The following is a 26,969-nucleotide window of genomic DNA, read 5'->3' as shown; positions in this document are numbered from 1 at the left end:
CGCCAGAAGACCGTACGTCAAATGCAATGCTGCCAATGCGCCTGCGCACCCTCGTTTGGATTGTCCGCGCTGCGTCGCCGTACTGCGGCTCCGCCAGCTGCAGCTGCTCTACGGTCTCCACTCCTGAATTTCGCTCGTTTGATGTAGGGGCAAACATGTCTGTCTCGGGAGGCGGTACGAGAGGGTTTTACTTCAACACAGTCCTGTCGCTGGCCCGCTCTTTAGCCGATCACCGTCCGGCGCCGGTCGAAAAGGTGAGAGGAGGAAAACGGAGTGAGCTCAAGATACAAATGTTGTGTTAACGTTAATTAGCTAACGTTAAAACTACTGTGCAGTCCGGGGTTGTCGCTCCTACTTCCGCGCTCAGTCGGTGGCTTATTTTGTGATCATGACGTGACAACCGAGCTCACATTTGACAGCCGTGTGAGTCTGTAGACGGGGAGACCCACTTTATCTTGTTATTAGTAGCAGTAGTAGAAGAAGTAGAATAATATAAATACATGCGGAACGAAGTGGCGTTGCGGTTCGTGTGGTTCAGCAACTGCAGTCAAACAGGTTGACAGAGGAAGGCTTCGGAGTGCGCGCTGTTTCGCATCATTTACACGATAGCAAACTGTTGCGGGAACGGTCGGGTCTGACGTGAAATTACTGTGGTTTTTTTGTAGTTTTTTTTGGGCAATAAAGGAAAGATAAGTGCAGAAAAAGATGTGTTTGGCAAAGTTCTATTTCAATGTTATTCCATCAAACAAAATATAAGGGGGACACATGGAGGCGATCATCACGCTGTCACTGAGTAATTGCTGTTTTATGGAGCATAATTTGGGTTTTATGTAACGCCCAGTTCAGATGTGTTTTTATGGAAATGAGGCATAGTGACGTCACGCTCTATATCAAATATACATCCTTGTTTATTATGATACCAGTTATATGCGGCTGCAGCAAAAAATAGCTTATGGTTTCCACCTTGATGGCAACATACAGTTCACTTTTTGATCTCCAGGAGGGAAATAGACAGGGTAGAACACAAATGTACAAATAATGCAACAAAACAATGTAAATGTAAAATAGAAAGGCATGTGAACCAAGAGCAATATGCATACATGTAATGTACGTGGCAAAACCACAGTGCAGTTTCTTGATTTTCCGGTGAACTCCGGTATTAGAACAGTGCATCACTCTCAGCACTGCAAAAACTGGGCAATAAAATCCAATGTGCCTGATCTCTGTCACAAGTTTCATTAACATCATCCTTTTCAAGATCTTCTTGTGCTCTTTTTTTTTTAGGTCGCAGAAGCTACAATGCATGTGTCCAGTGGAAGCCCGCGTCGTGTTCACCCTGGATGTGCGTCGCAGAGATGCCGTTATTGCGTTGGCTTTGTTTCTGGTGGAATCTGGCTTACAGGTGGGTGGTGGCCAGTTTAAAAAAAGAAGTCAGGCCGCACTGAGCCGTTGTGTGGGTTTCTTTATCGCTTCAAACATAGTCCCTGTAGGTAGTGGATAATATGGTTAAGATTGAAACATTGCACAAGATACGTAGTTTAGCATTTTTTTTTTTTTCTTTGCATTATATTCAGTGCTTTTAATCCACTTTTGCTACCAGCCTCTCTGCATGACTGCACACATACATTGCCATGTTAATCTTATTCCCATAATCTGATTAAACTGGCGATTAGCTGGCCAAGTAAAGCCTCTAACCTCATCAAACTGAGACGCAGTGTGCAAAGAACTGATTATGCAGAGAGGGTATCTTCACTTTTCATCTTGGAACTCTATATATATATATATATATATATATATATATATATATAATATATATATATATATATATTATATATTATATATATATATACACACATATTAAAAAAGAACGTGTGTGTATATATATATATATATGTGTGTGTTGTGTGTGTGTATATATAAATATATAACGTTTTCCTTTACATTTATCTTTGATTTATCAATGCTTGTGAGGTAAACAAAAAGTGCTGCTCTGTGCCAACGTGTGCGATAGCTTGTGACGTGTAATGAATTTGATTCTCTCTCCGGCCAGCACAAAGAACATACTTGTTCCCTACTTGCTGAGCCTATTGAGAGGGCTGCCACGGGTCAATGGATCGAAGAAAGCTCGGGAAAGAAAGGAAAGGGTGAGAACAATCCTCTTCCAGTGGGGGCCTTCAGTTTGACAATGTCCTTCATATACTTGCTGTGACGCTGCACTCAGTAATATTTGTAGTCATTCTTACTCATTTTCAACACCACCTTATCAAGGTCCATTAAAGCGCCACTTCTTGCTGCACCCGCATGTGACATTTAACTGTGGGCCTTTGTCGTTTCTGCTCTTTAGAATTTCTCCCGGTTGCGGAAAACTTCAGCTACTGTCTAGTGACCCTTTTGTCAGACGTGGCTCAGAGGGACCCAGACTCCCGACAAGAGGTCGGCTTAAACGTGTTGATAGTATATAGTTTCTCAAGTCAAGCTGTACTGCAGTGTAGTACTAAGTTACTGTTTCCCCTGCAGATCATAAACACTATAATGGAGGTCCATGCAGTCCCTGCAGGACATGTGTCAAGCACCTGATAATAATGATAACGGTATAGTACACACACACACACAACATACACACACATTAATCCCTCACAAAACAAAAAGCTTCATGGATGCTCTCTTGCCTCCAGTCTACTTGTGCAGGTACGTCGTCCCCGGTCTGCTCGGCGTGACTCGAGCATTTGGTCGCTACAGCTACACAGACGAAGCTCTGCTGTCCAAGCTGTTCCCCAAAGACATCCCCCAGGTCCGCTGCGTCACCGAGGAAAGCGAGGGCGTGCGGCGCAGGTCCTTCAACGACTTTCGCTCCATCATGCCTTCTTCGCTGCTCACGGTGTGCCAGAGCGACAGTCTGCGCAGAAGCAACCGGGACCAACCCCTCTGCACAGGTGTGTGTGTGTGTGGGTGGGGGGGTGTAGGGGTGCGTATGGTGTGATGGAGCCGATTGGATTCAAGACACGTTTTTGTGTAATTATCTGAGGTAAAAGTTCTAATATTCTCAACATGCTTTGGGATTGTTGATGAACTGATGAGATTTTGTTGGGTCAAGGGTCACAGGTCACTGTGCCCTCATGTCCGAGCCATTGTCACTATATCTCGGGAACACCTGGAGGGATTTTTATTTTTACACAAACGTTCACCTGCACCCAAGGTCAATTTTTACACAAACGTCTAATAGAGAGAGACGTAGTTGTGTTTAGTTCGTGGTTAAAGAAATGCTTTGTAATGTGCCGTCTCATAGGTCTCTTCAGATCCAGGGAGCCACTCACCCTGCTCTCCGACAGCCGCCGGACCACATTTCTTTGAAGGTAAAATTCGATTTATGCTTGACCAATGTCCTTAAACTTGTCCTAGCTCATCATCATTATCATCATCCAGAGCCATCATGTTATATGGTGTAGCAACCACGTACTTGCGTATTGCTTATCTGCACGTTTCCTAAATGTAGAATATAAATTGGGGCAATTTATTGTAATGTCAAGCATACAGGAAAGTGTTTTTTGATTTGGGTAAAGTCTTTCTCATGTCTTGTCCCTTTTTTAATTTCAGGCGCCTACCTCCCAGACACCAGCACAGTAGATCCCGACTACTATTTCTCACAGTCAGCTCCAGTTTCTCAGTGTCCCCTCTCTTCATGGGAGATGAAAACGAGGTGGAGGTGCCCGTTGATCTGCTCCGACAGCTCCTGGGCATGGTACAGTAGCCCGCTACCCGCTTAACCGAGATCGTCTGTGTCCCGTCCTGTATACGTCTTTACCAGAGGTTCTGAGTATTGTCGATTTGCAGGTGAAGAAGTTTGTCTCCGACTCGTTTCTGAAAGCTCTGGACGACACCATGGCAGAGGTCCGAGAGGTAACTATGCACCCACATTATAAATGGTCAATTTAAAGCTTATTCCGTTATCTGTTCATTAATATTCTCTGTCTCTTCTGTTTGCCGTTAAGTCTAATCCTGGAATCAACCTCTATTACAAAACCTTCAGTGACACTCTCTATGTGTGCGTGTTCAAAATGCTGCGGGACACACTGTACTACATGAAAGGTAAAGCATCACCAACCATTTATTGTGCACAACACACAGCCCTGGGATTATTGTTGCATTGTGGTCTATTAAATAGAATACTTCATCTGAGCTCTGTGATCCAAAAATGTTGGTGTCATCTTTGAAAACTACTCTTAGCTTGTCTGAAATGCAGCGGCCAGACTCACCACCAAAACCCCCTCAAAAAAGAGCTTTTCCTCATTGGCTCCCGGGGAATTTTATAATTGATTGCCCCCAAAGATGAGCAGGCTTTCTCTGTTACGGCCCCTACTTTCTTGAATAACCTCCCTGAGGAAATCAGAATGGGAAGCTCCTTATCCTCTTTTAAAAGGGACAGTTCACCCCAATATCAAAAAACACATATTTTTGCCTCTTAGTTGTAGTGCTATATATATATATATATATATATATATATATATATATATATATATATATATATATATATATATATATATATATATATATTTATTTTATTATTATTTTTTCTCCAGTTAACAGCTGTAGAGATGTCTAATATAATGGAACTTTCTGCCTTGAATTTCGGGTTGAACTGTTCCTCTTAAATCCATCTTAATAGCATATTTGTATTCTTTCACAGGGGTTTGTGGTCTAAATCTTTCATTTCTATCCATTTACAAATGCATTCTCTTCACTTTTATTATGTAATGATTTTAATACTTTAAATGTATTGTTTTCATTTACTTATTGTAATTTGTCCTAACATTTAACATGTTTTAATATATTTCTTTATCTTTGTTCGTCTTTCTCTCGTCAAACACTTTGTAAACTTTGTTTTTAAAAGTGCTATATAAATAAAGGTTGTTATTGTTATAATTATTACCTTGACAAAAACTCTCTTTGTGTTTCTCAGCCTTGCAGCCCAGCATTTGTTCGGCAGGTGCACGACTTTGTGCTGGAACAGTTCAGCAGCAGCCAGTCAGAGCTGCAGCGGGTACTTCATGACACGGGGGGGGTTGCCGGTGGAGCAGAGCCCTCTCAAGCTCCGTTGCCAAGCCAACGCCGCCTGCGTGGACCTCATGGTGTGGGCTGTCAAAGATGAGCAAGGTAATCGATTGTACCAGAGCACCGTGTTCAGATGTCGTAATCACCAACTGGATGTGTTTATTTGCTCCAATCACTTTTCCTTCAAGGGTGTTTTTTTTCTTTTTTCCAGGAGCCGAGAATTTGTGCACCAAACTGTCAGAGAAGCTGCAGTCCAAGACCTCCAGTAAAAGTCATCATTGCTCACATGCCCCTGCTCATCTGTTGCCTACAGGTATAATGCTGCTCGTCAGAGCGCTAAGAGAGTTGCTCCAGGAGAGATGGAATTTACACAAGGCACATTTACATGGGGTTATGACTCCATTAAAAGTATCCCATTGCTCGCCCGGTTTCGAAGCTGACTCAGACCCGCGTCGCATGTCATGAATTTCTGATATTTCCTCTGACGGTCTCCCGCTCTGTTTCAGGGCCTGGGTCGTCTGTGTGAGAGGTTTCCAGTCGTCGCTCACTCTGCCTCGACCTCTCTCAAGGATTTCCTGGTGGTTCCTTCCCCTGTCCTTATAAAGCTCTACAAGTATCACAGCCAGTACACCACAGGTATGTATTTATTATTTACTACAGTAATTGAGGAATGCTTGTACAGGAGTTAGACTGAAATAATTAACCAATCAAAAAAATGTTTAATCGTAATGTGCCCACGAATACGTCGAGCAGGAACCTTTTGGATCTCAACTGTAGCTCAAACGACCAGAACTGAAAGTGAAGGGGACAAAAGTGGTGTAGCTTGTGATAGTGTCACACATTAGTCAATAATGGTTGTTCCATTCGACTCTCGTCCGCTATTGATCTGGACAGAGATGCTGCAAATATAGACGATTAGAAATGCAATTCAGGCTACTGTTCTCAATGTACTGCTTTTATATAGATTAGCTGCTAATTTGCTACATTCGAAACATAACGTGCTCTTTAGATTTGGCACTACATTCGACTACATTTAGTTTTCTGCAGCATCATATTTCTACAATGTTTTAAATTGTATCGCATTTAAAACCGCTTGTTTTGAATGCTCTTTCCTCTCTTTGTGCTGTCATCACTCCTTTTTTCCTTTTTCTTTTTAAGCAACAGGAGACATAAGGATAAATGTGACCAATGAGCACTCTCAGTCCACCTTCAACCTGCTGTCAAACAGGAAAGATCAGCCGTCCATGTACGAGCAGCTCCGAGACATTTCCATCGACAACATATGCAGGTCAGACTCAAACACCCGAGACACAGCTGTGAATAGAAGATACCATTTTTATTTGTTTTTCAAAAAGATTTTCATGTCTTTCTTAATTCTCAGATGTCTGAAAGCTGGTCTGACCATGGACAATGAGATAGTGGCGGCCTTTCTGGCCAGTCTGTCCAACCGGCTGTACATTTCACAGGAAAATGAAAAGTGAGCAACATTTCTGTGGTTGGGAGCTTCATTTATATTTATTTATTTATATATATATATATAATATCTTTTAATCCATGATACTGTCGAACAGCTATTCTAAAAATATAAGTTGCCTCTCTGCCAGGGACGCCCATTTGATCCCGGACCACACTATTCGAGCACTTGGCCACATTGCAGTGGCCCTGAGAGACACTCCTAAAGTCATGGAGCACATCCTACAAATTCTCCAGCAAAAGTTCTGCCTGCCGCCATCACCGCTGGACGTGCTCATCATCGACCAGCTCGGCTGCATGGTCATCACGGGAAACGTGAGTTCAAAGATGCACATGGAAACCCAATTCATAGAGCATCTTGCCTCCGTTATTTGACGCAAATATGGTTGAAAAGGGTTATGACACTCAAGGACATATTTAGGCCTAATATTTAAGATTCATGAATTTTAATTGCATATCAAATTTCCATCCATTTGGATTACACAGTGTCACATATACTTAATGTGACATATATTTGCTAGTCAAACATGAATGAAACAAGTAAATACGAAATGTATGTAATAATACTAATGTGTTTTTAAAACTCGATAAACAGGTTTATGCATACACATAAATAAAGTAAGTTATGGAATTGAACACTAATCAATAAAACAATCAATGTTACGTCATAAAAGATGTTTCAAATTGTATTTATATGCGCTGGTTAACAACAGTAGCTGGTTCCATAATAATCTATGATATTCTATTTATTGGAGGTTAGTATTTAGTTATTTTATTCATAAGTAAGTAAATATATACCTAAATATATTCAGTGCATAACCACCAAGAGATCATTCACAGGTGTACGCCATTGATAGAGTAACAGTGTTCTGTTGGACAGTTAAATAGAAGCAATGTAACCCTTTTCTTCTCGGGCTGACACACTGTATTTTCTTTTCCGGAAACCTGCTGCTCATTACAGTGGGCATTAAGAATAGGCTCCAGTATTCTAGTTGACTCCCCCTTCGTGTGTATGGGGGTGTTTTAGACAGCCAGCGTATCCCCGGAGTGCGACAGACTACAATTAGGAAAAATACTGGAAAAGGATCTGACCTCAAACACCGGCTACAGATCAATTACCAAATGCCTTCCTCTGGAACATAAGATTTTTGAATTGGGGGCTGGGGGTGGGGGGGGGGGGGTTGCAAATAAAAAAAAATGTATTTGTGTAGCGGCAGGCCCAACATCCCCCTCCTCCCCCCTTGCGTCTACCTTATTCCTGCCTGTTTGTCATGTAGCAATACATCTACCAGGAGGGGTGGAACCTGTTCCAGCAGATCAGTGTGAAGGCCAGCTCGGTGGTCTATTCGGCTACCAAAGACTACAGAGACCACGGCTACAGGTCAGCGTCTACTACCTGCTCGCTCACTCCGTACTAAGTAGTAATGCATATTCGTGTCACTCATTTGAGGGTCCTTATCTATGATAAAGTTGGTCTTGTTTGTGTTCAACTGATCCCTCCATCTTTGCCTTCTTCCCTCCCACCCAAGGCACTGCTCTCTGGCAGTGATAAATGCTCTGGCCAACATTGCAGCCAACCTCCAGGGGGAGCAACTCGTGGATGAACTGATGGTGAATCTTTTGGAGTTGTTTGTCCAGCTGGGCCTGGAGGGAAAGAGAGCCAGTGAGAGGGCCTCAGACAAAGGACCAGCTCTGAAGGTGCGCGCTATAAATGCATGTGAGCGCTGCAGGAAATCGACAGCAGCAAAGTCGGTGAATTGGTAATGGTTTCTTTTTTTTTCTTCCTTAGGCGTCAAGTAGTGCTGGAAATCTGGGAGTCCTCATTCCAGTGATTGCTGTGGTGAGTATGTGATACGATGAAGGTTAATTTTGAGAAGACTTTGTGTTGAAAGGCCACAGTTAAATGATCTACAGTGTTGGAGCGCTTCAGATGAACGTAGAGGTTAGTTAGCGTTTAACTCGGTCAACAAATATTTACCCTATTCGCTGCAGAACATTTGTGTCACCAGTTCACTTCTGAATGCTGGTAAATTGTGGTCATTAATTCAATTATTTCATAACTGAAGCCACTACAGGAAAAAACCCTCATTTTGAGTTGATTTCGGCGGTCACCGTGGACGAAAGCGGTAGTGTCCTTTTTTTAAAAAAAACTCTCAGATTGCTTGTTGATGGTCTTGTTTACCTATGTAGGTCATATGGAGGCATCTGTATTGAATTAAGACCGTTTCAGAACATATACATACATGGAAATGTGTGTGTGTGTGTGTGTGTGTCTATATGTATGTATGTATATATATGTATATATATATATATGTATATATATATATATATATATATATATATTAGTTTTATGATTAAGAATATGACAAAATAATACAAGAAAACACATATTTTCCTCTTTTTTTTTTTCACTAAAGCGGTCTCCTTATATTTTATACACAGAAATCCTTGGCTAGTAGTTTTGTATAATTTATTTTTCCCTTGTGTGTTCATGTTTTCATAGTCTTTCTGCAATTATTACATTGCGACATTGGGTTAATGACCGTTACATAATGTCTTTTCTTTTAGCACATTCATGCACTTGCCTCATTGCACAAAATAAAACATTAACAGACAGATAAACAGACTTTTGTTTAGTCAGACTCGAAAAACAAGACAACATGCATATAAAGACTCCTTACATCATGTTCCATGAACATGTTGTAACAACGGAAGACATTTATTATTAACAAAACAACACCCCATGTATTTAAATCAGGAATGTTTTAGTTGGATGTTCCGAACCAAACATTTTTTTGGTTACGTTTAGTTCTGTGAAGGATTGACCACCCGGCCTATAAACACAAGGCAGTCTGTGCGGTGCTCGTAGATCAGGAAGAGGAAGGGCCGGTCCACGGTGAAGTGGATCTGAGAGGAGAGGGGCATGAAGCCCATCTGGGTCAGAGCAGCAGCCTCGGTCCCCTCCTCATTCACAGTGATGGTTCCTTGGTGCTTCAGCTGGGGAAGGAGACCAGAGGGCTTCCATTAGTATGAAATAGTCTGTATTGTTATTGAGTGAAGACGATAAGGTGTTCCCTTTTCTTTAGAAGCTTGCCTCAGACTGATTCTGTCTTTACTCACCCAGTTCATGTAGACCTTCTCTGAGGTCATTCCAGAGAAATCTCCACTCTCGTGGAACAAGTCAGTGAGGCCCATCTCCTTCAGATTTGCAATCAGGTCATAGTTCTGCTCCAGTTTGAACCGAGGTAGCACCACCTCTCGGGTCCTGAAGGGAGGCACAGAAAAAGCTTTTAAACCATCGGGTCTAAACATTTTCAGCTCCTTTTTTTTTTTTTTTTTTTCACCCTATGAAAGTTTATTCCACATTCGTATTTAGCTTCTTGTGAGAATGCTGCTTCCCTGTTTGTCATGTTTTTGAGCCACTTGTTGACAACAGTGGGAGAGATCTCCTGCTCCAAGGTCCTCATGCCGGTGATCTTCCTCGGCAAGGCAATGAGCATGCTGATTTCTCCTGTGTAAGGGAGCTGAAAAATAAGAACATCTCGTTTTAAAGACCCGCGTGCTGTTTGTCTCTAGGGACCAAGTTGAGATCTGAAGTCCGCAAGACGCCACCCACCTGGAGGATGTCGCACTCTAGTTCGTGGTCGGCAGCAGCCAGATAGTTCCCCTTGTTGGCCATCATTGGCACACGCACGTTTGTCTTTTCGTTAACTCTGAAGTTGCGATAGTGAGTCATTTCTTTCGGGAATTTCTGTTCCCATGTACCTGTTTGTACAAACAAATAAGAGTCATGTGTTTACTTTTTGTCTCAAATCGAAGCAACAGAGCAGACGGATGTGCTGTAAACTTCTCACGCCTCACTTGAAAGCGGGCCAGATTTTTCTCTCACCTTTGAAGTACAGGTAGTTGAGCAGCATCAGCACCATGTTTGGGTCCACGCTTTTGAGCGGCTCCTTGATCAGCCCTTTGGTCAGCTTCAGGATGCGGCGGTTGGCCTTGTTCAGAAAGCCGGGATCCCCAAAGTCCACCGACTGCGGCTCGGCAAAGTAATAAGCCTTCGTCCCCGCACGGAAAGCGTCGTTCATCGCCACGTCCCTCTTGACGTAGACGTCGTTCACAGGAGCGCAGCGTGTAACCGAAGTTCCTCCTGAAGAGCCGGTGCGTAAGCTTCCTGAAGAGCTTGTGCACCGTCGTGTTGTCGTAATGATGGCTCGCGTTGACAAAGTCTGCGAATCCCAGTGCCCCGTAGATCTGATCCCGGGTTCCAGGGCCCGCCCCTAAGGACATCATCCCCATGGCGACGGAGATCCCAGCAGGCGCAAGCAGGATGTTGTCACTCTGGTTGACGTCGTTGCGGAGACTCCGATAGAGGTTGAAGCCGAAATGGGCGTTGATGACGTTGAGGCGCCGGAGGCGAGACCGACCGTGGAAGAGCCGCAGGAGTCTGGCACGGCGGATCTTGGGGTCGGAGGGTTTGGCAAAGATGTCGATGTCTGGGGCTGGTGTGGCGATCTCATCTATCGCATCCCCTTCTCTGAAATGCATCAGTAACTCATCGTCCAGCATTCAAGAGTTGAATACCTTTTAAATAATTTATTTTATTTTTAATTTTTAAAGCACTTTGAGTAACTTTGAGTTGGCAGCAGGTTAATAACATGGGTGTCTATGTTAAATATGTCGGTACTCACATGTAGTCGTCGCTGCCCGCAGCCAGAATCTTATCAAAATCGATATAGTCTTCATCCTCGAAGCCATCGAAAACCAGGTCATTCGTAACGGTGTTTTCTTTGTGGAACTCCAACGGGATGGCATCCATATCCACTGCCCCCCCCAGCTCAAAGCCTCGAGGTTCCGGCTCAGGGTCAGCGAAGTGAGAGCTGAGGTCTTTGATCCCAGCCAGGGATGGACCGACCAGCAGACAGGCCACGGAGATGACGGTGATGACCCACATGCTGACAGCTGAGGCACAGGGAATGGATTTTTAGCACGGCCTCATTAGTAATCTGATCAACATTTAAACAATTCCGTTACAATTCAATAAAGTCTGTGGAAATAAAATGAAACCATCGCGAGCAAAACAATTACAAATACAAACGGTTTTGACGTAAAATGACCTTATTAGCAGCCTCAGTCGGTGAATAGGTCTTACCTTTGCTGTGTGCTGGCGGGGAGTGCGGCAGTGCTTCTGTTTGTAGGACTAAGAGCAAAGAATTGAATACAAAACTGAACTTTGATGTCTGCTCCTCCTGAACAAATAGACCAGATCAAACAGACCAAAAAGTGCTGTGACTCACTAAAATCTTTACCTCCTCACAATTCAGCTAATATCTGGGAAGATTCCATTAAATAACTATTGAAGGGCTAGTAGAAAGAAATAAAGAAATGTACACTTTTATTGATCCCCCGTGGGGAAATTCTTCTCTGCATTTGACCCATCCTTAGTTATTAAGGAGCGGGGATTGAACCGGGTACCTTGTGGTTACGGGAGGACCACTCTCTCCATGAGCTACAGCCGACTTCAATTCTGACAAGAGACACAGTGCAGCTGTTTATTAGTGTTATTTGTTTATCTTTTATATATAATTGTATTTAATGGAATATCCCATCGTACAACTCCTGTAGGATCACTTTAAACAAAATGGGATCATCCGAGTAATGCCACATTAATTTTTCTGATTCACAGTTGACCAGACGGCTTCCGCCAATCAAGGAGGCCAAGCCCCGTCTCCAGAAGCTGTTCAGGGACTTCTGGTTGTACTCTGTGGTCATGGGGTTTGCCGTGGAAGGATCAGGTGAGCAACTGATTTCAACACACGTTCCCTCGAAGGTTCTCCACTAGATCCCATAAAATGAGTGTGAGGGGTAGAATCTCTGATTTGGTAGCCAATGGCTTCCACAAAACGCAAGAAAAACACGACGATCAAAACACAATCAGTAGTGCATTCCTGAAGGGCACTTTTTAGAATTTGTGTAATGTATTTCACACCAGCTGGGGGAAATATTTGAGTTCATTAAATGAGATAAAGACAGATGTTTGGCTTCTTCTATCATCAGTATCAACTCTAAATGTGTAATTTCACAGCTCTTGATAATTCAATCAAATCAGATGTCAGCATACCAACAAACCAACATCCATATATTTGTTCTTTCAGGACTTTGGCCAGAGGAGTGGTATGAAGGCGTGTGTGAGATTGCCACCACGTCTCCTCTTCTCACCTTTCCCAGCGGAGAACCTCTTCGCTCCGAGCTGCAGTACAACTCTGCCCTGAAAAATGATACCGTCACTCCGGTAAAGGGCTTTTATGTTTCTTGCAGTAAAGTAGTTTTTTAAAAGACTTTTGAACAATGACGACAATCAAACTGATCTTTAAATTACCCTTTTCTGTCCACCAGGCCGAGTTGAGTGATCTGCGGGCAAACCATCAGCAATCTCCTCGACCCGCCTCCTGAAGGATCTGCCCTCATTAACAAGCTCGACTTCGCCATGTCCACGTACCTGCTCTCCGTCTACAGACTAGAATACATGAGGTCTGCTCCTTTGACCTGACAATATACAATATAATAATCAATCAGAACTTTTTTTTACAAATGCATGGTCCAGATAAAAGACATTAAATACAAAAGCACAATAGATAAGAGTGTGCTACAAAGAGACCACTATACCAATGTCTCTACAGCGGGTGTTGGTAGCGTGTGGACCAACAGTTTGTTGAGCATTGACTCCTGCAGCCACAGACACATTGGCGAGACTCCATCAAGGTCTCTTCAGTAATCTTCTGTCAGAAGCTTGCTTTTCTGTGGTTTGACCACAAGTGGGCAGTGTAGAGAGCTGTGCAATGTGCTTTGAGCGGACACCTTCACTCTATCTGCACACTAAACTTGCGTAAGAGAGCGTTGTTGTAACTTTGCGCTTGGTCGTGGAGCATTGCCTACAAAACATCTTCATGGGTCACTATGTTCTGCGATGACAACGTCCACGGTGTGTTACCTCATTACAGACGCTGAGATTATTCTCGGACAATCCAAAGTCAGGGAATTTTAGGCACGATAGAGTTACGCATTTTTAGAGCCACCAGAGAAGGAAACTGTGTAACATCTCCACCCTCCTGCACTCTCTCAGGATGCTGCGATCCAATGACCCCGACAGGTTCCAGGTCATGTTTCGATACTTGGAAGACAAAGCCATCCAGAAAGACAAATCTGGTGAGGGCGTGACACCCGTTCACATCTGGTCATCCCATTACACATGCTGTGTGATGCATTCTCAAAAAAAATGTATCCCCTTCGCAGGCATGATGCAGTGCATCATTTGTGTCGGCGACAAGGTGTTCGATGTCTTCCTCCAGATGATGGCTGAGAAGGTGAGGGAGCATGGTTTCTCTTCACATGTTGGGTGATGGCGAAAATTACCAAATGGCTTGGAGGGCCAGGGGTACGTTTATTCTTCCATATCACTGGATAACAATCGGAGCACATTTCTCACGCTTTTTAGCCAAAGACCAAAGGGCACGAGGAGGAATTGGAGCGACATGCCCAATTCTTGTTGATCAACTTTAACCACACCCACAAGAGGATCCGCAGAGTGGCGGACAAGTACCTTTCGGGTTTTGGCGGAGACGTGAGTGCATTTAGGTCTTTTCCCCGTCATGGTATATATATACAGTATGACTCCTATTTCTCATTTGTTTTACCTCTACCAGATTCCCCCATCTGCTGTGGAGCGGCCGCGTGTTGAAGACCATGTTGGACATCTTGCAGACGCTCTCACTGTCTCTAAGTGCTGTCAGTATCTCTGCACACAGTGCCAGTGTGGACTATTCTACTCTGGTGTAGCTCTGAGTCAACATTCATAGTTCAAATAAGGTCTTCTGTGGGGCAACTAGAGCAGAGTTTACATAGATGCTTATCGGCTTCAGTTTGCAACAAGTGTCTTCTCTGTTTATTCAGGACATCCACAAGGATCAGCCATACTATGACATTCCAGACACACCCTACAGAATCACTGTTCCTGACACATACGAGGCCCGAGAGGTGAGTTCACTCTGCTGTTTGACACTTAAGACCACTAGAGGGCAGCACCGTATTGGTTTTAAAGACTGCAGTGGCAGTAGTTGGAGACCGGTTTAATTGGTTCATCGGCTACATTATCCTTTTTGATGGAATCTAATGTGATGTTTTTACAGAACATGATGTGTTTAAACTAACTTTGCCCCTTCCATTCAATTTCCACCAATAGAAATCTTTGAGAAGGACTCGTTATACAACAATTGAAATCGATTGTCTAACGGCCCTTTTTCATTAATAATCATATCCTGGTTGTTTCATCTCCTTCTAGAGCATAGTAAAGGACTTTGCCGCTCGCTGTGGTGAGATCCTGAAAGAGGCAATGAAATGGGCCCCCTCAGTCACAAAGTCCCACCTACAGGTCAGTTCCTTTCCCTTTGTTTCCTCCGTGTGGAGGTCTGGGGGGTTTAAGAGAGGGTCAACACAACTCTATTAAAGGGGTTATATTAATTGTAACTGCTGCTTTGTTTGAATTAAGATAACAAAACAAAAGTGACTATACTAGAAGTACCTCGAGATTCTAGAAGTCTGAACTTCACAGCTGACTTTGGTTGTGTGTGTAAAGTTCAAAGCAACACTTCGCCGACAATGGTGTCGCTGTTGTTCCATTACTGTGTCTATTTCTCCCCCTTTCTCTATTTTTGTCCACTCCTGTATGTTTGTACAGGAATACTTGAACAAGCATCAGAACTGGGTGTCAGGACTGTCCCAGCACACTGGCCTGGCCATGGCCACAGAGAGCATACTGCACTTCGCTGGCTACAACCGACAGAGTACTACACTCGGCGTGAGTCACACACACACACACACACACACACACACACACACACACACACACACACACACGCACGCACGCACATGTTTGCATACAAACCCTTTCACAAGATGGAGGACAGGCTGAATTTAGGCAAAATGACACATCTTAAAGTAATAGTGAGGTCTTAATCTGAGGTACCCGTCACATTGCAGACCGCCCTATTCAAGAAGGGGCGCAGAAGTGTTTCCCTTACAGTTTTGTTTGATTTGAAGCTTGATAACATTCATCCAACATGACATTGTTCAGTGAACAAATGTGCCATCTAGTTGTTTTGTCACACGCTTTGCAGTTTTGTTAACACTTTCTTATATGCTATAGCTTTCTAAACACTGGGAGTTGTCATTTGCAGCATTGTGTGTTCATGTGTGCATGCTTACCCGTCTGTGTGACATTGTTTTGCTTGCTGCGCATTGCCTTTGTGTTCCTGGGCTCAAATTCAGCTTTATGTGTTTTTTCATTTGCTTCATTTGTTGTATTTTGTCTTTATTAAACTGCACCGAACTACCGTCCTGGTTGCTTGGCTGGTTTGCGGATTTGCTGGTTGCCCGGTTACTTACCTGCAATGGACGGGTGGGTTGGTTGGCTGGTTGCCCATTTGGCTAACTGGGTTTTATATACCGTGTGGCCCATAAACTGTGTGTTTTCATTAGACCACCCAGCTGATGGAGAGACCAGCATGCGTGAAGAAGGACTACTCCAACTTCATGGCATCGCTCAACCTGCGCAACCGCTACACCGGAGAGGTGAAGTCTTGATATTGTAACTATTTGGACGATGTGATTTTCTGAGACCTTCTGCACATGGTCTGATTCACACCTGCGTCTGTGCGGTCCAGGTGGCCGGTATGATCCAGTTCTCGGAGGCGACTCACAGCCAGTCAGACCTCAACAAGCTAATAATCCTTCAGATGACCAGCGCTCTGGACAGAAAAGACCCAGAGGTCTTCACCCAGACCATGTTCAAGATGGCCGCCCTGCTTATAACTACCAAAAGTGAGCTGCTCTGTCTAATTTAATTGTGACAAAGTCTTTCAGCAATAATTAATTTTTGTTGTTGTTACAATCCTGATACGTTTCTATATGTTCTCTCTCAGACTGCAACCCTCAGCTCCTGCACCACCTGTGCTGGTCTCCTCTGAAGATGTTTACAGAACATGGCATGGAAACTGCCATCGCCTGCTGGGAATGGCTCCTGGCCGCACACAACGGGGTGGAAGTGCCAGTATGTGTATTTATCGCATTTCATAACATATAAAGAATGTGTGAAATGATTGTGCATCTTAGTCTGAGATGTGTTGTGAAATAGATCTTCTCTCGCTCTCGCTCTCGCTCTCACTCGCCCTCTCTCTCTCTCTCTCTCCATCTGCCTAGTTCATGCGTGAGATGGCAGGAGCCTGGCAGATGACAGTGGAGCTGAAGATGGGCCTGTTTTCGGAGGCCAAGGTGGAGGCCGGCCCTCTGGCTGTGTCGGAGGAGAGTCAACCTGCACCGTGTGCGCCTGACGTCGTCCCCCACTTCCTCTGGATAGAGGTCAGTGACGGGCAGACGTAAACTACGGCTCAGTAAATGGAGTTGAGATGATTGTAAAGGTTGGAAACATATCGCCTCTTCATTCCTTCTCCCTGCAGTTTCTGGTGCAGAGGTTTGAGATAGCCAAGTACAGCAGCGCGGACCAGGTGGAGATTTTCACTGCCATTTTGCAGCGATCCCTGTCCCTGAGCGTCGGAGGGCCCAAAAGCAGCCTGAACAGACACGTAGCTGCCATCGGGCCACGATTCCGGTACCGTTTCTCAATGTTACGACAGCTGATCAGTTTATTCTTGAAACGCTGTAACAATTGGCTGCGAGAAGAGAAGTGCTGTATCCTAAACTTTGACTATTGCGTCATCGCTTCGCTTTATTTTCAGACTGCTGACTCTGGGTCTGACCCTGCTGCATGCCGACGTCGTGACAAATGCCACCATCAGAAATGTTCTTCGAGAGAAGATCTATTCCACCGCTTTCGACTACTTCAGGTTAAAAAATAAATACAAATCGTATCTCAGTCTTGTATTTAAGTGGGATTCTGTCCAATAACTTCTTTGCCATCTCTCTTTGTGTAGTATTGCTCCCAAATTTCCCACTCAGACGGATAAGCGGCTGAGGGAGGACATCAGTATAATGATCAAGTTCTATGCCAGTCTGCAGTCTGACAAGAAGTATCTGGGAGCCAACCAGCTGGTTCCCCAAGGTACAACACTGACAGAACCATGGCCCAATCTTCAGTGATATTAACAGAATTAGAAACTTCATGCAGCCCAAGAATTCAAACTGGATTTGATTTTCCTTCGTGCAGATCCCCAAGACATGTCTGTGAACAGCCTGTCCGTCATAGGAGGGACAGATAGCAGGAACAATCTCGATGCGGCTTTGAGCCAGAGGCAGCAGGTGACTCAGGGGTGGATAAACACCTACCCTCTGTCCTCCTGGATGTCCACCATATCCAAGAAATCAGGTAAAAATCCCCCCCCCCCCCCACACACACACACACACACAATGTTAAACTTTAATAAGCTGTGCTGAAACATCAACAATAGGTCTTCAGTAATCTATTTCCTCTGTCCCAATGTTTCAGGACTGTCTAAAAAAAGCAACAGAGGCACTCAGCTGCACAAGTACTACATGAAACGTCGAACTCTTTTACTGGCTTTGCTGGTATTTACACTTTTACATTTTTACTTCACAAATATATGAAGGCGAAAATGTACATAAAATGAATACATTTCTCGACGTAGTTCTGTGAATGACCCCCTCATGATCCCGTCTCTTCAGGCCAGCGAGATTGAGCGGCTGACGATATGGTACAACCCGTTGTCCAGTCAAGAGCTCGCTATTGCCACGGAGCAGTCAGTGGAGACCAGCATTGCTAACTGGAGGTCCAAATACATCAGTCTGACGGAGAAACAGTGGAAGGACAACATCAACCTGGCCTGGAGCATCGCGCCTTACCTCGCCCTGCAGCTGCCTGCCAGGTACTTGGAGAAGCGAAATGCCTCGGGTGTCTGCCATTTTCGTTAGCTTCCTCTCCAATGCAAATACAAACACTGCCACACACTTCTATTAGGTCATTAGTGATGATCGAGAAGGAATATATATATAATTTGTTTTCTTTTAAAGGAAAATCCTTACATTGTGGCTTTTTTTTTTATATGCATAATACATGACTCAAAATTAAGAATATGGATATGAGTATAGATGGAACATGGTTACTCGCACATGAATGTTGACTTTATCCGAGCACTTGGACGTGTTCCTAATACTGTTTTTTGTTTTGTTTTGACAGATTTAAAAACACCGAGGCGATCGTCTCTGAGGTGACCCGTCTGGTGCGAATGGATCCGGCCGCTGTGTGCGACGTTCCGGAAGCAGTCAAGGTGAGGTCGCCCGTCTTCTACCGCGTACCCTCAGGACGGCAGACACACCTTCTGGCACGATGAATTAATGATTATTCTGTGGCCAAGCGCTCCTCGTGCATGTGTGATACAGCAGGCTTTTATGAGAGTAGACTGAATGGTTTGAAGCCAATTTCTGCCTTATCGGACTTATTCTCTTTTTACTTGTATGTGTAAGACCTCGTTTTGCATTTGAATATACATATATAGATATACAATATATCGAGCCATTACGATCATCTCAAGCCGTTCAGTCTGCAGGAATTGTGCAGCCCATGAAAGATAACGCCGTTGACGCTTTGACTTTTAAGGATTTTATATTTTCTCGCGTGACTTTTCAAGTTATCTGTTGGTTGCCTCAACTGCATTCTGCAAAAGTTCAAAAGGAAAAGGAAATTTGTTTCTCAGTGTTTTTCTTTCAAGTAATCACTTGAGAAATGTTGTGTGTTCCTAATAATCTCCTCGTGGCTGACTGAACTCCTAATGAGCCCCGTACCTGTCTGAGGGAGGCAGAGCACGGCCTTCCCCAAAGGCCGCCATGATTTCAGGGGATGATTGTCCTTGACATCTCGTACTTGTTTATTTCAGTAACTAATAGACACAGGTTTCCTCTGGAGGCTTGTTTAGCGCGCCGTCGCTCTTGGGGTCGTGACCTTGCATCAGTTTGCTGTCATGTCTGTATGGATCCGGTGCTGAGCATGATGGTGGAACCTCTTTGAGTATCGATTGACATGTTGGCTTGAACTGGATTCATTTTTCGACCCATTTCTTAATTCACTTATTGAAATCTCTTTTTTTCCTTCAGTTCCTGGTGACGTGGCACACAATCGACGCCGACTCTCCAGAGCTGAGCCACATCCTGTGCTGGGCCCCAGCAGATCCCCCGACCGGACTGTCCTACTTCTCCTCCATGTACCCTCCTCACCCCCTCACAGCCCAAGTACGGGGTCAAAGTACTCCGGTCCTTCCCTCCCGTACGTTCCTGCACATACACAGTGTTGACATTCCTGTTGGATTTGTTTTTGTTCCCCATGTGAAGACATTTCCAGGATTTTCTCAAGTAGCATAACCTAGGAAATGCCATCAGAACGGATTTTTGATGACATTTTGCAAATACTTGATCCGAGTGCTTTGTTCAGGCAGCTATAATTCACATCATATGCCTAATGGCATTATTTAAGTATTAAGTATTTCCATTATCTGCTACTATAGTTCTACTACAATACATTTATTTTTACTCCATTTATTTGATCATCTTAGTTACTTGTAAAAAATGTAATGTAGTAAAGTATGATGTATTATTATAGATTGAGCTACCCAGCAGTATATAAAGTGATATAGATTAGCTCCACCATCACCTAAAACAATATTTATTATTCTGAAATGGGCCACATACTTTTACTTTTGGTACTTAAAGTACATTTAAATAATGATATTTCTATGTAAAATTAGGAATGCCGGATTTTGTACTTGCAGAGTATTTGTACACTGTGGTATTGCTGCTCTATAATTAAGTAAAAGTTCTGAGTACTTCTTCCACCATGGCCGAATGGTGGAGTCTTTATAAGCCCAAGGGATTCCCCATTATTTATTGGGGGACTCTGTGTTTAACTTGTATACAATTTATGGTATTCCTTTTTTTCTAACGAGTAAAATCTTTTTCTAGGATGCCATTTTGTTTTACATACCTCAAATTGTCCAAGCGCTTCGTTACGACAAGGTAAATATCAGACTTCAAATGCATTGAAAGCCCGCACATATCTTCAGATTATTAAAATCATCGCAACCTTCCCTGTCTCTCTCTCTCTCTTCCTGCTGCCACCCGCCGTAGATGGGTTACGTGAGAGAGTACATCCTGTGGGCCGCTCAGAAGTCTCAGCTTCTGGCCCACCAGTTCATCTGGAACATGAAGACCAACATATACCTGGACGAGGAAGCAAACCAGAAAGACCGTGAGACAGTCGCTCCACACGTGCAAATCCACACTGCAACCCGTGAACACACAAATGTCAAAAAGCTGCCGCCTGCTCTCTCCCTGCAGCCGACATCGGAGGAGCTGCTGGAGCAGATGGTGGAGGAGATCACCGGCTCTCTGTCCGGTCCGGCTCAAGGCTTCTACCAGAGAGAGTTTGACTTCTTCAACAAGATCACCAATGTGTCGGCCATTATCAAGTATGAACACGCTTCACTTTCTTTCTTTCTTTCTTTTAAATCCGACTCCAGCGTCAATACCGTGAGCCGTTAATTACAGTGACCTATTCTTCACATTACTGCTGCACTTTTCCTTCAGTCACCAGAACATTTTTGATTGATATCCCGAAGACAGTTTTGAGAGATCTGAAATGTGGCTCCATCACAGTGAGCATTTACTTAAATGTATTCTTCAATCCGTTCTAGTAGCGCAGGTGAGAGCCGGGACCGTTAAAGCCATTCCACAAACAAAGGGCTGGGTCTTCTGCAAGTAAATGTCCCTTTTGGTTAAAAGGCTGCAACAAGTCCTGCATAGACATATACATAACCTCTTCTCCACTCTGCTTCGATTATCTCAATATATCATCATTGAATTTTGACCACTTTTCCATCACAGGTTTTTAGTTTCATCCTTATTGTTGCGGCTGAGTCTGAACTTTAAGCTTTTTTAAGGTGCTGCATAGGCAGAATGATAATTGGCCGCCTTAGTAGAGTCCAACTTCAGTTTCTTTGATGGGATGTTTATCGCTATTCATACAGCCAAACCATTACAATAATGCAACTATATGTGCTCCTCAGTCCAGCGACACCTGTCCCAGAGTAAAAGTACCAACCGATATTGTAAATCACCCAAAGCTCATGGGAACACCTACTGGAGCAGATTTGGTGTCCTACACACAAACACGAGGAAAAGGGTTCACTCGTAATCTTAAGCGGGCCATTGAAGGAAAAGAGAAACTTTTATGAAACTAAGACACTTGCCTCAAGGTTGTACCTCCAGTTTGACTTTTTCGGTTGCACAGGAAGCCTCTTGGTGATGTTCAAGGTGTTAATGAGGTGATAACAAGTGTCCCCCGAGCCAAGATGTTTTGTTCCTTCCCCCGCGTTGCACCACCTTTGGTCTAATCTGTAAATCCCTTTTGTTGTTCATTTGTTTAGCTATGGGTGGCACTGCTGTCTCTCTGATTATGCTCCGGTCTGGAAGTTTTCTGACAGGGCCCCATTATCGCTGGCTCTCCGGAGTGTTTTGTCAGACCCACTAGGGGAAGACAATCCCCCTCAGCCCTCAATTACGGCACTAATTGCAACTCTCCAGGGGAGAAACTTCTACCGTCCCCTACCTTCCACTCTCTATTACTCTCCTCCCCTCTGTGAATAACAGCAGAGCCCGACTGTCACTTGAGGTCTGGAGTCAATCAGTGAGATACCCATGCATGCTGTTCTCAGGCAGGACAGTCATAGAGGTGTGAAACTAGTTTGGAAACTTGTTTTATTTGTTGTTTTCTTTGTCTTCACCAGACCGTTTCCCAAGGGGGAGAGAGGAAGAGGGCCTGCCTGGAAGCCATGTCCCAGATCAAAGTCCAGCCTGGCTGTTATCTTCCAGTAACCCAGAGGCCGTAGTCTTGGATATAGACTACACGTCTGGGACCCCCATGCAGAGGTGGGCCTCAAACCATCTTCCGTAATGTTCAAAAATGGTTTTCAAAGAGAAATGTGACTCTGCGTCTCTGCACTTCTACCTAAAGCCCTTTGTGTCTCTATTTAGTGCTGCCAAAGCTCCCTACCTGGCCAAGTTCAAAGTGAGGAGGTGTGGAGAGTCCAACGAGCTTGGAGAAAGAAGGTACTTGGATGAACCTACAACTTTGTGTTTCTCAATGTGCACGGAGGTAACACTGTGTCACGATTTCCTCCCCTTAGGTCTGAAGTGTCGCTCAGATTCCGTAGATGAGGTGAAGAGTGAGGAGGAGGCAAAGAGAATCTGCTGGCAGGCGGCCATCTTTAAAGTGGGAGACGACTGCCGACAGGTCTCAGTTCTTTTCCCCTTTGCTTGCTGCACCGCTGCCTCCCGTCCATTCACGAGGTGCTCCGTTGACGTGGCTTGATTCTTCTCCGTTCGTCCTCTGTGTTCACAGGACATGCTGGCTCTTCAGATCATCAGCCTGTTTAAGAACATCTTCCAGCTGGTGGGCCTGGACCTCTATGTGTTTCCTTACAGGGTGGTGGGCCACGGCCCACCGGAGTGAGTTCATGTCCAAACCTCTCCCACGTTCCTCCGCGTTACTTCCTGACGGGAGCTTCCGAAATGATTGCCACGTTCTCATTCTCCCTGTTTCCGCTGCCTCCACCACACAGTGCGGAGTGATTGAGTGCATCCAGACTGCAAGTCCCGGGATCAGCTGGGCCGACAGACGGACTTTGGCATGTACGACTATTTCCGGAACCAGTATGGAGATGAATCCACGCTGGCGTTCCAGAAGGTTACTTGCACGTTTAAAATTCTAACCATCATTTCTCAAAGTGCTCGCAAATTCTATCTACTTAACAGGTTTGACTGATGTTCTTTTCAGGCGCGGTACAACTTCATCCGCAGTATGGCGGCGTACAGCTTGCTGCTCTTCCTGCTGCAGATTAAAGACCGACACAACGGCAACATCATGCTGGACAGCCAGGGCCACCTCATCCACATCGGTGCGTATTGTGAGCGCTGTGGCGGTTCTGATGTGAGTTTAAACGGTAAATGAACTGGTACTGGTACGGTGCTTTTCTAGTCGCCACACGTCATCCTTCACACACTGAGGACAGGGGCCCGCCATGCAAGGTGCCCATCACAACTCATCAGTACAAAGCCCTCCGACCCGTTCCATTAGGAGTAACATAAAATCAAGGAATTTTTTTAATTTGTTATATGAAATTAATTGTATTGAGATGGAAAGGGTGTATAACATGTTCAGTAATCACATCATGTGAATTTCAGTGACGGCCCATGAAAACAAAATGTGCCCACACGCATGCCTGTAACCACTGTAGTCTATGCCAACATGTAAAACAAGAGGCCTGGCTTTAGTATTGAAACTTTGTACGCCAAGCATCTATTTCACCTCATTACATCTCCACCTCCACATCTTTACCAACCGCTTTTAAGCGAGTTGTGTTTGTAACCAGAGTGTGGCCACGCATTATCCTCCTGCCGTCCTGAGCTGTCGTGTTTGCGCTCGGTCCCCAGACTTCGGGTTCATCTTTGAAAGCTCTCCTGGCGGGAACCTCGGCTGGGAGCCCGACATCAAGCTAACGGATGAGATGGTGATGATCATGGGTGGGAAGATGGAGGCGACGCCGTTCAAATGGTTCATGGAGATGTGTGTGAGGGGATACCTGGCCGTCAGGTGAGTACGCAGACGAGCTGAGGCTCAAAAAGTGTTCGCTGCGCTCTGACGAATGTCACATTAAGGCGCGTTTCTCCTGTGAATCAGGCCCTACATGGACGGAGTGGTCTCCTTGGTGACGCTCATGCTGGACACTGGCCTCCCCTGCTTCAGAGGGCAGACCATCAAATTGCTGAAGTGAGTCAGGCGCCTGTGATGCATGTGAATGTGAATAAGCCGTTTGAGTGTCCTCCGCTGTCGTTGCTCAGACCCTCTTCCCCCACTTCTAGGCAGCGGTTCAACCCTGGGTTGAGTGAGAAAGACGCAGCTTCCTTCATCATCAAAGTCATCCAGAACTGCTTCCTCAGCAACAGGTCGGTACAAAGCCTCGGCAATTTGCAGCTTCTTCTTCTATTCCTCTGAATATTAATCTGCAGAGAGCATTATTCACATTTACTCCTTTTTGTTTTTTGTTGTCTTACAGGAGTAAAACCTACGACATGATCCAGTATTACCAAACCAGATCCCCTACTAAACGTCGGTGCCTGAGCATGTGCATATTTAGCTGGTACATAGTGTGCGTGTGTTCGCGTATGTGCCTTGGTAACGTTCAACATTGAGATTGTGGCTCGTTGTTTTTTGCTGAGAGTTGGATGTTTTCTTGTTTCCTCTTGCACCACATTTTCTTAGTTGTCTTTCCCACCTTATTTATTACTTTATGCTGAACCAATGTTGTTTTTAACTATTATTGTTATGTTATTGCACTAGCATCTCCTCTTTGCGCGCTTAGATTAAAAAGAAAAAACCTTCTTGGTAATTTGCACATTGAGTAAATACTTAATCAGTCTGTGCCAGTTTTAAATCACTTGTAATGTTTGTGAATGTGGATTTTAGACGGGGTTTGAAATGTAATTGGATACTTGAAGTAGCCGAAGTAGACCGGTTCCAGTTCTGACCAATGTGGCCTATTCTGTCATCTCGTACTTGACTGTGCTTCTCTCTTTGATGGACCAATCGGAGGTCTTTAAACTGTAGCATGATACTTGTCTGGTATTTACACAGTGATGACTGACTGTATATACATGAGTTACACTGTCTGTATTTTTGGGTTTCCGTATTTGCAGTTACCACGGGGGAAATGACACGAGTGCTGGCAAACACTGGGGCGGAGTTTTGTACATTTAACGTTGCCAAGGGGGAGGGAAGACTACGCACATAAATCCAACTTTTCTATTGTTTGTGGACGAGGGCGAGACACAGCTTGAATGTTGGGCAGTTGCATGAAGTTAAGTGTAAACTATCATGTGACCTGTTTCCAATGTGGCTTTTTGGTGGAAGTTTCTTTTGTAACCCAAAGTGCTGTGCCACATGACCATTTGGATAGCTTAGGCCATCATGTAATGTTACTGACTGTAAAGACTTTGCCTCTCTTTGTATGTTTATATCCATGGCCCATTTTCAGTCTCTTTTTCTATCGTCATGCCTTTTGAATGAGAATGCATGAGATATACAAAACCAAATCACATAGAGATCTATTAACTTAAAGAAACTGTCCTTGCTGATGGTGTTTCATTAATTATGACAATAAATCCTTTCAAGACATTGTTATATTTTGTGACCTGAAAGTCCCGTTGTTTACGTGCTCAACATTGTCAATTAGAGACAAATCAGTAAAAATAAATATATTTGATAATAAAAGTAATGATAAAATCAAAGTAAAGTGATTTTTCCAATATAACATATATTGACTTCTTCAAAACAGTCTTTTCCGTTCTTTTGACATACGCTTCCTACAAATCTTTCTAAATACTATGACTCCTTTTTGACTTTCTTCGACTATAAAGTTAATTTTTTTACGACGTCTTGTCAAAATACTATATCACGGTTTTCTAATGACTTTCATGGCACTTTACCATTATACTTTCTTTATGACTTAACTATATTTAGGCTTTCTCCTCTTTTTGACTTACAGTACTGTTATTTATTTTATATTTTCCGACATTCTATATTAATAATTTAGGGTTAACCCAAACCCTGAGAGCCTGGGGAAATGATTCAAACCCTTTGGTGTTTATCTTTTTTTTTTGCATTATAACTATAATATGATTACATACTTATGTCATTCTGACTTTATTATAAGGACTTTACTAGGACTTTGTATATAACATAGACTAGACTATGACGTTTTCTTTTTTTTAAGTCATAGTATATGACTTAATTATAGTATAATTAACAATTTTTCATGATAATCAAATATATCTGCATCAGTTGCTGAATCAAAAAGCACGGCACTTTGAAGTGGTCGTCGTCGTCATCCAGATTATTGGCGGTGAGCTATTAAATATCGATTAATTGGGCGCTTTTATGAACAAAACAGAAACCTATAAAGAAAGAAAAATTGAGGGAATGTGAACCCCAATTTAGAAAGTAGGGTTTATCATTTATTCATTGCTTTAAAGAAGTCCCTCCTTGTAACACAGATAAGATAACATAACTAACAAAAGAGGGTTTTCCTGGTGCCTTTATTAGAGATGCCTCCAGGATCACAGACTCAAATGATTCTCCCTGCTGTTGAGTGTGACTCCCACAACTTGTGCTCATATTTCCCTTTTCCACCAGAGGGCAGCACATAATGCCACATTTCATGTGTCTCACAAGTCTAGTTAGAGTGTGTGTGTGTGTGTGTGGTGGGGGGGGCAGTTAAGATTGATTAAAAGATGATGATATGGTGCTCAATGGGCTCCCGCAGCATTCACTGTTTTGAGGACGCGTGACAACACATGAGATACTGAAGTGACGTCTC

General features: G+C 43.8%; 2 protein-coding genes across 2 annotated transcripts; one reads left to right on the top strand and one right to left on the bottom strand.

Annotated features, from left to right (window-relative positions):
- Positions 1-24: 24 nt before the first annotated feature.
- Positions 25-25,776, top strand: pi4kab (phosphatidylinositol 4-kinase, catalytic, alpha b). The gene is given in 66 exon segments (XM_034540923.1): positions 25-256; positions 1,288-1,416; positions 2,051-2,106; positions 2,109-2,144; positions 2,345-2,433; positions 2,518-2,553; positions 2,555-2,591; positions 2,676-2,933; positions 3,287-3,349; positions 3,595-3,639; positions 3,642-3,739; positions 3,832-3,897; positions 3,990-4,091; positions 4,958-5,068; positions 5,070-5,151; positions 5,261-5,316; positions 5,318-5,362; positions 5,556-5,685; positions 6,208-6,337; positions 6,431-6,526; positions 6,654-6,837; positions 7,800-7,903; positions 8,052-8,220; positions 8,312-8,362; positions 12,206-12,314; positions 12,675-12,811; positions 12,916-12,939; positions 12,941-13,050; positions 13,643-13,725; positions 13,813-13,883; positions 14,015-14,154; positions 14,223-14,304; positions 14,470-14,553; positions 14,858-14,947; positions 15,254-15,373; positions 16,054-16,146; positions 16,239-16,395; positions 16,497-16,624; positions 16,774-16,932; positions 17,031-17,182; positions 17,310-17,417; positions 17,505-17,632; positions 17,738-17,896; positions 18,017-18,096; positions 18,214-18,413; positions 18,725-18,815; positions 19,639-19,773; positions 19,775-19,807; positions 20,500-20,553; positions 20,665-20,785; positions 20,875-20,885; positions 20,887-21,005; positions 22,323-22,336; positions 22,339-22,404; positions 22,407-22,464; positions 22,570-22,627; positions 22,629-22,644; positions 22,722-22,828; positions 22,937-23,047; positions 23,157-23,172; positions 23,175-23,281; positions 23,372-23,492; positions 24,028-24,187; positions 24,275-24,364; positions 24,457-24,540; positions 24,651-25,776. Coding segments are annotated over 66 exon segments (6,516 nt in total). The 5' UTR covers positions 25-35; the 3' UTR covers positions 24,787-25,776.
- Positions 9,328-11,473, bottom strand: serpind1 (serpin peptidase inhibitor, clade D (heparin cofactor), member 1). The gene is given in 7 exon segments (XM_034540941.1): positions 9,328-9,519; positions 9,643-9,790; positions 9,925-10,046; positions 10,139-10,287; positions 10,412-10,640; positions 10,642-11,056; positions 11,211-11,473. Coding segments are annotated over 7 exon segments (1,518 nt in total).
- Positions 25,777-26,969: the final 1,193 nt, after the last annotated feature.

The sequence above is a fragment of the Cyclopterus lumpus genome, chromosome 9 (assembly GCF_009769545.1).
Source record: "Cyclopterus lumpus isolate fCycLum1 chromosome 9, fCycLum1.pri, whole genome shotgun sequence".
Taxonomy (NCBI): Eukaryota; Metazoa; Chordata; class Actinopteri; order Perciformes; family Cyclopteridae; genus Cyclopterus; species Cyclopterus lumpus.
Note: the sequence above shows the minus strand (reverse complement) of the source record. Positions and strands in the feature narration are given on the sequence as shown.